Here is an 11,814-nt window from a genome sequence, read left to right on the forward strand (position 1 = left end):
TTATGTTTCTTATGAAAGGTATTTGCAATTAATAAATCATTGAATGTACAGAACTCTATCATTCTATCTCCAGCCTCATTTCTCTCACTGAGCCCATATTTTCCAGCTACTGAACCTTCTTCTCTGTTCCCAACTTTTGCATTCTAGTCGCCCATTATTATCAATGCATCTTGATTACATGTTTGACCAACTTCTATTTCCTCCTCTTTGGCTCTCGTTGTTGGTGCATATAATCATAAATAGATGGAGTAATTTCTGGCTTCTCTATCTTTTCAATAATGTTGATCCTTAATATTTTCATTTCACTTTACTTGATCACTCTAGGAATCATATACTTATCTTTACTAATAACTCTAAATGATACTTAATCAGAATTTTAATCTGTCTCATTTGACCTAACATCTCATTTGATGTGTGCTTGTTGGTAGTCGCCATTGTGCCTGTTCTCATTCATGATGACCACATGTTTTTAGCATGAAATTGGTCCACAGAGTGTTTAAGGCTGTGACATTTCAGAATCACTTCTCCAGCATGCCTTCTTAGACTCCTCTTAGTGAGCTTTTGAATCTCAGACTTTCCAGTTAGTAGCAGAGAGCATAAACATTTATTCCCCACCCCCCAGATACATAGATATGTTATAGTTCCAAATTGAAAATGTTTACAGTAGATCTTTTCAACTCACTGCATTCTTCTCACCTCCCCGCACAACTACTTATTTTTCTTTTTCCAGTAAGTTAATTCGTCCAACCAATTCTTTTTTATGGGAAAGGCATTGTGCTAGATATGTGGCATTCATCATTAATCATGACATATGTGACTTTTTATATCATATACTAGTGGAGTCTCATTCTTGTAGGTTCCATGTCTTTCATGTTTCAGCTTAGGTGCCACTTCTAGGAAATATTTTGTGTTCTCATAAAAGTAGTTGTTTTTACACCCATTTTGTGTGTTCTTTCTTACCTGTTTCCATTTGCTTGTCTTTTCTACTAGATTGAAACTACTTGGGGAGTAAGGAAAGTGTATAGTTTATTGTATGAGGGTTGTCTGTCACAGTGTCCCTAGCACATATTGGAACTTTGTAAGCATTTGGTCCATTTATGATTATGCTTTGCATAGATCATGTTGGAACAGTAAATGAAATGTCAAATTCACATACAGAGGTGACAAGTGTTTTTCATGCATATCTGTTGATCATTATTATTTATATAAGGTGGTTGATTTTCATTGTCTGTGATTTTTGTACTTTCTGCCAATTTAACTTACATTTAAAAAGATTCGCAGAATAAAACCATCAGTTATAAATATGGCCACTATCAAAATACTGAGTGGAGTGTAAACGTGGTACTTTAGTTGATTAACAGTTGATGATTGGAATGAATTAATTTAGACCTTGTTTATTCAGGCACCCATTATTGGAAAGCTTGGAAATATTTTCTTGCGACTCACCGTTCAGTTAAAAGCCATTTCATTAAAGCACTGGTTTTTCTTAGGAAATCCTAGGAGTGCCTCATGGATCTGAGCAGAGCTATGATGCCGAATTCTTTAAGAAGTTCAGAAATCAGAACATTGTTCTGTCAGCAAGAACTTATGCTCGGGTAATTTATTTTTTCTCAGTAAGATAACTATCATTGACATTCTAAATATTCAAATACTCTAATTAATGAAATTTATGTATTTACTATTATACTGCCCCCCTTTTTGTAATGTTGATAGAGAAAATGATGCAACTGTGAATAATAAAAAAATGACATAAAATTATAAATGTGACTTTTAGAATGTAACAGTTGTTATTGGACTAGATTTAGAAACTTGATACAGATAAGGAAAAATCAAGAAAATTTCCAATCAATTCATATCAGAATTTGCATAGAAGAATTTCTAAAATTTTAGATTTTTATATTATCCTATGAGGTCATGTTTTTAATTCTAAGATTAATATTAGAAATTTGCCTCTTTTCTTTTATACAGCAAAGTAATGTTCAAGCCCTAGAAATTCTCTTTACTTACCATGGCTCAGACCTGCTTCCTCATCGCCTTGCGATTCTTTCTAACTTCCCAGAAACCACTTCTCCACATGAGTATGCTGTTTTGTTGCCTGAAGCTTGGTAAGTGAATATGTGAACTGAATTTCAATCTCTTTCTAAACTTTTGTACTGTTTTATTTATGGTGAACATTTTAAAATTTTATAAAAAATTTTGTTCTTATTTTTTACTGATAATTGACTTATTTCTGTTTTATTTTTAAATGATGTAGAAATTGAGAAATTTAAACAATATAGAAACGATATAAGAATAAATTATAAACTAATGTTGCAAATATTCATAGAGTAATTACTAAGCCTTTGGTGGACACTTAAATCTTGACTTCCAAACAATTTTAGTATTCATGTTATGTACTAACATTGAGTCAGAACTGACCCACAGCTGACACTCTAACAGGATTTCAGAGGCAGTTAATCACATGGGAGGAGATTGTCCATGTTTCTCATGTGGAGCAGCTGATGGATTCAAACAGTGTGCCTTTGGGATTGCAATGCAGCTCCTTGCCACTGGGCCACCACAGCTTTCCCTGCTATTTAGGAATGTAGAGATTTAAAAAGATTTCAGTAGCTTATGTAGTTGTGATTTCAGTTCATATTTAGTTAAAATTTTAGAATTGAGTCTCTCCTATTCCTTCACCCACCATCCACCCCTAACCTCCACTATCCTGGTGATTTCCCCTTTACCTTTGTCTGTTCCCTTCCTCCTTTCTAACTCCCCTTTCTGAAATTTAATATGTGTCTTGCTGAGTTATCCATCTGTTTATGTAATAATGGTCATATGCAGTATTATTCCTCATTCACTCAGCATAAAAAGACTGTCTCATGATATAGAGTATTTTACAAAATCATTATTTTTTAATGCTACATAGTATTCCACTGTGTAAATGTACCACAATTTCTCTATCTATTCTTTTATTGCTGGACATTTGAGCTGTTTCCATTTTCTTGCTATTATTAATAACACTGCTGTGAACACAGAAGTACATATCTCCATTTGTGACTCTGTTTTAATTTCCTTGGGGTGTATTCCTAGCAGTAGAATGGCTGAGTCTTAAGTGATTTTTGTTTTTAGCTTTTTGAGGAAACACCAAACTGCCTTCTATAGTGATTCTACCACTCCCGATCCTACCAGTCATGCATGAGAGTTTGAGTCTTTCCATGTCCTCTCCAACATTTATTGCTCACGGTTCTGTTAAATTTTGTTACTGCTATTGGAGTGAGATGGTATGTGGTTTTTTTTATTTGCAGGTCTTTGATTGCCAGTGATTTTGAACATTTCTTCATGTGTTAGTCATCTGAATAGCTTCCTTTGTGAAGAGCGTTTTCATATCTTTTGCCCATTATGTTAATTGGGTTATCAATCTTTTTCTTGTTGAAATCTTGTAGTATTCTGTAAACTTTAGTTATGAGATCCTTATCTGAAACGTCATTGCTAAATACTTTGCCCAAATTTGTAGTCTTTTTGTTACCCTTATTGGGAAAAGTTTCTGATGTACAGAGGAACTTATTTTTAGAAGTCCTCATATGTCAGTTTTATTTATGTATTTACACAATACATATATACTTTTGGCGAGCTCTGGTGGCCTAGTGGCAAGAAGCTGCACTGCAGTCCCAGAGATGTGCAGTTTAAATCCACCAGATGCTCTGCTGAAGAAGGAGGGACAATCTCCTCCTGTACCAGTCAAATCCTATTTGATGGTACATACATAACAAATAATACAAAAAATTTAAAAGAAAAAACCCACACAATACATATATACTTTTGTTATGTGTTGAGTTGGAAGTATCTCAGTTACTCTCCATTGGTTCTTGACAGTCTCTAAATCAAACAGGTGGAGACTTTTCCCCATAGAGCAACTGGTGGATTTGAACCATGTGCTTTTGGGTTGGCAGCACAGCTCCTTACTACTAGGATACCGCTGCTGCCTATGTGTACTGTTGTTTTTGTTGTTATGTACCATTAAGTCACCTGCGACCTATAGTGACCCTATGTATGACCCTATACAGCTCTGAAGCCTGCTCTGTCCTGAGCCAGTTAGACTGATTCCAATCCAACCCCCATTGCCCCAGTGACTGTATCAATCCATCTCATCCTGGGTATTTCTCTCTTACGTTGTCCCTCCACCCTTTTGAGCATGATGTCTTTCTCCAGAGACTGGTCTCTCCTGGCCATATGCTCAAAGTATCTGGGTTGGAGCTTCAAAATTCTAGCCTCCAAGGAGAAACTTGGTTTCATCCTATTTGTTTTCTTGGTAGTCCATTGTATGTTCAAGACTCTTCTCCAGCACCACAATTTGAAAGCATAGATTTTCTTTCATCCATAGTCATTGTCCAACTCTTTGGAGCATAACAAGTTATTGCGAAGACCACAATCTGGATTAGGTGCACCTTAGTGTCTAGAATGACAGAATTGCTTTTCAGCACTCTGGAGAGCTCCCTGACAGCAGAATTTCCTAATGCAATTTTCCTTTTGATTTCCTGACTGCTGTTGCTAGTAGTGTTTATTGTGGATCTTAGCAAGCTGTAATTGTTAACAGCCTCAATCTCTTTTCCATCTATCATGATACTGCCAGTTGGCCTACTGGTGAGAATCTTTGGCTTCTTGATATTCAACTTAATTCCTTATTGAAAACTACAGTTGACCTTCTGCAGCAAATGCTTCAGGTCTTCTTCAGTTTTGCCAGCAAGGTTGTTTCATCTGCATAACCTAAGTTGTTGATGCGTCTTCCTCTAGTTCTGATGGCCGTATTTCTCCTCATAAAGCCCTTCTTCCCTACTGCTCTGTTCTGAATACAGGTTGAAAAGATAAGGAGACAGGATTCATTCCTGATGCACTCCTTTCCCAGTTTTGAACCATGCAGTAGTTCCCTACTCTTTTTTGAGGACTGCTTCCTGGTCCAATAATAGGTTTCTCATAATCACAGTCAATTGTTCTGAGATTCCCGTTTTCCTCAAGGTACGACATAATTTGTTGTGATCCACACAGGCAAATGCTTTTGCATTGTCAATGAAACACATTCAGACACTAATATGTCCTTAGAGTGACAGAACCCTTTCAGTTGCCTTCATTTAGAATGTTTTTGTTTAGTTTGTCCTTTCAGTTGGTGTTTGATATAATTGATCATTCTTCCTTTTGTTGCTCATGGTTCCTGGATTGTCGTCTGTGTTTTACTTGCTTTCTTGGTTATTTGTTATAGAAGGATGATGTAATTGCCTTTCTATTATATAAAAGTGTTTGGGTGTAATAGCACTGACATAAAAAGTGGAGTTGTAAATATTTTGTAAATAATTTGTTTATCTTGTATTCTGAGAAATGTGAAGAAAAAGATTTCCTAATTTATTTTTTAATAGAGAAACCTTCCATAAGTATGGCGTATTTAATTTTTAATTTAGAAACCCATTTTATGTTTCATATATAGTTCTCACAACAACTTTATGAGAGAAGCAGTTAATTTGAGAGATATTATATTAGTCAAGTTTGTCTTAAAATAGGGATTTATTTTTTAAAAAAGTTATTACTATGTTAATGTCAATGGATGCAGCTATTGTCAAGTTTTTTTGAATGTGGCTTAAAACAGTTAACGTTTTTCTTTTCTTAATTAAAAATTAAGAAGGATTTGTGGGGGTACTTTTAAAAAATTATCATGTATCATTAAAATTATTAACTAAATGTAGCCTTACCTCATGATACCAAAGGAATAATTTTGAGCTGAAATCTTTCTTTTATTATTCATTTTCTTCCAAACTTTAAATACCTTGACCAATAATTTAAAACTTGTGATCTATAAATAGATTATAACATCTCTTCTGAATGGTTGAATTACTTCAGGAAAATAGTCCCTATAATTCTTTTTGGTCACACGATGTCTTTCCCAGTCAGTTCTTCATTAATATGTAAATACATGCTGTAACAACAGTAAATCTGTATCATACTATCTTTAATTAACATATAAATAACATTATGTGACACTTTTCCCAATTGGTAATATGGACACTCCTGTTTAAACATTATTTTATTAAGTCAGATTCTATTATAAAGCAAGTTAATACTTTGTAGACAAAATATGTGTGTTGTTTTAAGGAAATGTTTTGATCTCATTTTGTGCTTATTTTATTTGGTTCAGTGAAGCCCAGATTGTGTGTGTGTGTATGTGTGTACACACACACACACACTCTAAAATTAGGGAAAAAACCAAAACAACAGAACAACATATGGTATATGTAAAGTTTGTGATAATGTCACATGATGCTAACACTTCACATTGGGTGGTGGCACAGTGGAAAGTGCTGCACAAATTAGGCTTTAAAAAACAAACAAACAAACAAACAAACAAATAATACACAACAAACCAAAACCTCAAAATGGGCTCTCAATCAGAAATAGGCCTACATTTTATCTTGATTCTGATCCTAGAGAGCTGTGTTATTGGAGATTGTTTCTCTGAACTTCAGTCTCTTCATATATGTGATGGGAAAATTGTAGATACATTGTGATGATTAGGAAACCTGATAGATTTGGTACATAACACATAGGATAGAATTATTATTTTTTTTTAGGATAGAATTATTGATAGGAGAGCTGATTAGAAGGCACTGAGTTTGGTTTTGGGTTTATATGGCAATCATACTAGTAACCCTCCTATATATATTCCCTAGGCATTGAGTTGGGGAACTCTTGAGCTTTTGTTTTCTTTATCTCAGAAATAGCGTTGTCCCATACTGACTAGAGTGCTGCATTTGTGCATTCACTTGTTTTCTAGTTTTTTCAATTTGTTAAATCTTGATCCTGTTGTGTACCAATTTAAAAAATTGAAATCTTATAGCTTTCTAAAGTAACTTTTCTTAGCTGGTCCTCCTTTTGCTAAACTGTTTCTTTTGATTTCTCACTTTGTTGAATCTATATAGCTCTGGTTGTTGTTGTTATGTGCTGTCAAGTTGCCTGCAACTCATAACGATCCAATGTACAACAGCTCTGAAACCTGCCATGTCCTAAGCCAGCTTCACTGACTACAACACACGTACCTCCACTGCCCTAGTTACTCTTTCAGTCAATATCATCCAGAGTCTTCCTCTTCTGCACTGCCCCTTCACCATTTCAAGCATGACATCATGTCCTTCTCCAAGGACCAGTTCCTCTTGGCCGCGTGCCCAGAGTATGTGAGAAAGAGCTTCAAAATCCTAGCCTCCAAGGAGAAACTTAATTTCATCCACTCCAAGACACACCTATTTGTTCTCCTGGCGGTCCGCAGTATGTTTGGGAACCTTCTCCAGCACCACAACTCAAAGGCATCAATTCCTCTTCTTTCATTCTTAGACATTGACCAGCTCTTGGATGCATAGTAAGTAATTGCTAAGACAATGGCCTAGATCAGGCACATCTAGTCTCTAGACTGACATCGTTGCTTCTCAGTACTGTGGAGAAGTCCCTGACAGCAGATTTTTCCAGTGCAGTTTGTCTTTTGATTTCCTGACTGCTGGTGCCAAGACTATAGTTCAAAGAATTGTGCTGCTAACCGAACTGCGCCGCTCTGGTGGTTCCTGGGAGAGAGGTGGACAGGTTTCTCCTGTACTAGTCTCACAAACTGAGTCAGTTGCTTTTTTTTTTTTTTATTGTTACAGAATATACTTTTCTGAACACATATTACATTGATATATTTAAATTATAAGTATCTCATGAGTCAACTTAATATTATTTAAAACTATTGTTGTTATGTACTCTTGATTAGAAATCGATCCAAAATTGGCCCTCCAGTGAGTTTTCAGAAATAGTAAATTACACAAGAGATTGCCCTTTTTCTTCCACGGAGTATCTTGTAGATTCGTACCTCTTATCTTTGCATGGCAGCGCGATTCCTTTCCACTAGTTTTTTTCTATAGGGGAGCTCTGGTGGCCTATGGGTAGATGTGCTGCATTCCCAAAGTCGTCTGATTTGAACCCATCAGCTGCTCTGCGGGAAATGGAGGGGCAGTCTCCTTCCATGTGAATAACTGCCTCCGAAAACCTAGAAGGTCAGCTATGATTTGATTCTGATTTGAGGGTATACAACAACAGTAGTTTCTTTCTGTTTTACTGTTTTAATGTGCTGTTGAGTCAAAACCTATGTGTAGCAGTTTTTAATAGACTAAATTACATGGGAAGAGATTGTTCATCTTTTACTCACAGAGAAGCTGGTGGATTTGAATTGCCTGTGTTTGGGTTGATATAAATAGAGTTCTAAAATTTTAATCGGAATAATACAAAAAGTAGAGATAATTAGATAGGAGGGTATTGATTGGGCATTGTTTCTTCTTTAGGGTTAATCTTGAACCTATTCTTATTGGAGCATCAATTTTTCATGGAGTTTATGTTTTAGCAATAGCAAAATATTTTCATGATGGTTGAAATCTCTCTTCGCTTATTGCAGCAAATCAGAAGTAACTCACAGTTGTTTATTTAGCGTTCTTCCAAGGCTGTGCATCACACATCTTTCTCCCAAGCAGAAGCTGGTAAATTTGCAGCACCAGGGAAATGTGGTCTTTGGTATAGCAGCACAACTCTTTATGGACAACACCACGAGACCTGCACTATATTATTGTTAGGTGCCTTTAAGTAAACTATAACCCATAGTGACCCAGTGGACAACAGTTAAGAACACTGGCCTATCCTGCACTATTCTGAAATTCTTTTTTTTTTTAAATTTATTTTTTTATACTGGTTTATTGACAAATTGGAACACATTATTTTCCACACTAGATCTTTCCCATTTCTTCTGTTTTTTTTTTTGATTAATAATTGAACTATACCATTCTTTTTCATTGCCTGTTTGCTTTCTGCAAGGTTTTTTCTTTTTTTAATTAATTGTAATGAAAGTTTAGTAACTTTTGATTTCCATTCATTCATTGTTGCACTTTTCTCCCCACGTACCCCTTCCCCTACAGTTCGTTCTTCTCTTTGAAAAGTAAAATTATTTCATTGTTATACAATCCCTCCTCTCAAGTCCACTCCACTGTGCAGCCTTCATTCTGGACTCCTGCCATGACAGTAATACCTAATCATATATCTATTTTAAACAGTTCTCTCCAGTCATCTGTTTCAGTGCAGTATACATTATTTACTCCTTCTTTCTCAGTCTTCCCTCAACCCTGATGTTAGTCCTGTTTTACAACAGTGGCCCTATGCAATATTTGTCCTTTTGTGACTGAGATATTTCACGCAGCATAATGTCCTTCAGGGTCACCCATTTTGTATTATATTTCATGAGTTCCTTGTTTTTCAATGCATTGTAGTATTCTGTTGTGTGAACATACCACACCTTCTCTATCCATTCATTTGTGATGGGTCCTTGGGTTGTTTCCAATCCTTTGCTTTTGTGAATAAAGCTGCAATAAACATGGGTGTGCAGTATTCTCAAATTCTATAATATATGCTTGAGTTTATTTTTGTGTCATTGGGTCAGTACATCTTGCTGAAGGGCCCTTCTGTTTTTCTTAGATCCTCCACCTTTCCAGCATGTCTTTTTTTCCAAGGGTTGGTGAAGGAGCACCCTGGTTATACTTCCTTAAAGGTAGACTTTTTGCAGTCCATATTCGGTATTCTAGCACTACAGTTCAGCTGAAATACGTTGTACTGTAAAACACAGATATTTTCCTCACAGCTAACAACAAATACAGCTGTGGTGTTTTTAATAACTAGAGGTGGTCTTCTTTTAAATTGTAATGCCATTCTCTTTGGCATTTGTGAATAGTTTCTTAGACAGTCTTATATACCTCCCTACTGCTTCTCTTATCTTTGAATCTCGTCCTCACCTAAGAGCAGTCTCTACCTCTTTGAAGAACAGTAGCACTTTTCATCTCACAAACCAATATAAGTAATAGCTATTTTCTAAGTTGTTTCTCTTTTATTTTATGTGTTTTCTTTAGGACACAAACAATGTATGGTGTGTCTTTTCTTGTTTTTTACACACTTAGATATATTAAAGTATATTGAGTGGATGAATGTTTACTGTGAAGTTAAGAATGTATTTATATATGAATATGAAATCTGTTCTTTTCAAATTGTCCAATGTTTTCTTTTTCTACCTACACTGTATACCTTAACTTTGAATCTCATTAATAATTGAATTTTGTTAGAATTACTTTCCCTTGCTCTTTTCTAGACCATTGTCTTCCCAGTCACAGCTTGTGAAATTTACATTTGAGTCTCTCACTATACTTTTTAGATTCTGATATATAATAATGACTGTATAATGTAGATACGAACTTAGATAAGTTACGATAAAACAAGTAGATTTGTGCAGCATTATCATAGGAAAATCAGGTGTTTGTTGTTAATTGTTTTTTAAAGACTTCTGTTATCTCTTTGCTCATTCATACTCATACATGCATTAAAAGAATTTCCTACTTTATTCAGTACTGCAGTGTTACCAAAGATGTTGTTGCAAGGTAGCATGGTGTGCAATGCATTTTAGAAATTTGCAATCAGAAATGTTTGACAAACCTAAAGGACAATTATTTTATTTTTCAGCCACTTGAAATGAGTAAACACAACAACTAATACCTTTGTGTTGTGGTGGGTTTTTTTTTTTTGTATTTATTTATATTCATCCACCCACCCGCTTAATGATTTTCTCTTTCTCTGCTAGAGAATTTATATTGTTGTTACTGTCAGGTGCTTTTGAATCTACTCTGACTTGAGTGACCCTGTGTACAGCAACAGATCAAAACTTTCTTGTAATTTCTAGTATACTTACTGAGTTAAATCTATTTAAATATGAATACTAGAAAATATAGTGAGGGTACAAAGATGATTAATGCTTTTGAGAAGCTTATTGTTCAATAAAAGAGCAAGACTCAGATAAATATTATTCATTAAGATCACATAAGTCCTAGATGTTCATTGAAATGAAAAATAAACAACCTAAATTAAAAAAAAAAAAGATCACATAAGTCTTGAAGTACATACAAGATTTAGTAACATGGTGAAATATTTGGTTACTATAAAGAAAATTTTGTACAGTTTACTAGAGTAAGATCTTGAAATAGAATCATCAGTTCACCACTTTCTATTATTGATCTATGTATTAGCAGTTTATAAAGAAGATTCATAGCCACCGATTTTCATGTATTCATTACACTACCACGGCAGCCATATTTTCCTTTATGTCTTATAAAGTCCTGAGACTCAGATCCTGAGTTGCTAATCTCGTGGAAATTAAAGAACAACAATTTGTTACATTTTTTTAACCTTTGTGTCCTGTGTAAAGAATTTACCTGGCTTCATTAGCTCTCATTCTTTAAATCCCATTTTGGTTTTTTGGAGGCAGACTGTTTACATCTTGGTAATCTTTGTTATCATGCAGTAAACTGTTTAAAGATTTAAAAATTGAAACATTTCAATTATTGGAAAACTTGTATGATATTGTTATGTGCCTTTGAATAGCTTGTGACTCTTAGCAACTCTATAAACAATAGCTCTGAACCCTGCTCTATTCTGAGCCAGTTTCTCTGTCTCTGACACACTTGATCCCATTGCCACAGTCACTGTGTCAGTCCATCTCATCTGGAGTCTTCCTCTCCTCCACCGTTCCAAGCGTGATGCCCTTCTCTAAGGACTGGTCCCTCCTACTAATGTGCCCATGGTATGTGAAATGGAGTTAACATGTTGTCACACACTTTTAAATTGACTACTGTGCTTAGAAACATATTTTCTTCTTCGTCGTCGTCTTTTTCTATGTATTGCCCTCATTTGCGGCAACATTTAAACTCCTTGCAGTTTTCTGCAGGTGTAAGTCCA

At 35.1% G+C, this 11,814-nt stretch overlaps 1 protein-coding gene across 1 annotated transcript in view; it reads left to right on the forward strand.

Annotated features, from left to right (window-relative positions):
* The window catches only part of NBAS (neuroblastoma amplified sequence), a 611,780-nt gene that overhangs the window by 147,830 nt on the left and 452,136 nt on the right, over positions 1-11,814 (forward strand). The window contains exons 20-21 of the mRNA XM_006880668.1: positions 1,491-1,595; positions 1,969-2,105. Of these exons, the coding sequence (XP_006880730.1) occupies positions 1,491-1,595; positions 1,969-2,105 (242 nt within the window). The remainder of the gene's footprint in view (positions 1-1,490; positions 1,596-1,968; positions 2,106-11,814) is intronic.

Source organism: Elephantulus edwardii, unplaced genomic scaffold, assembly GCF_000299155.1.
Source record: "Elephantulus edwardii isolate Elephantulus edwardi_28Jun2011 unplaced genomic scaffold, EleEdw1.0 scaffold00009, whole genome shotgun sequence".
Classification (NCBI taxonomy): Eukaryota; Metazoa; Chordata; class Mammalia; order Macroscelidea; family Macroscelididae; genus Elephantulus; species Elephantulus edwardii.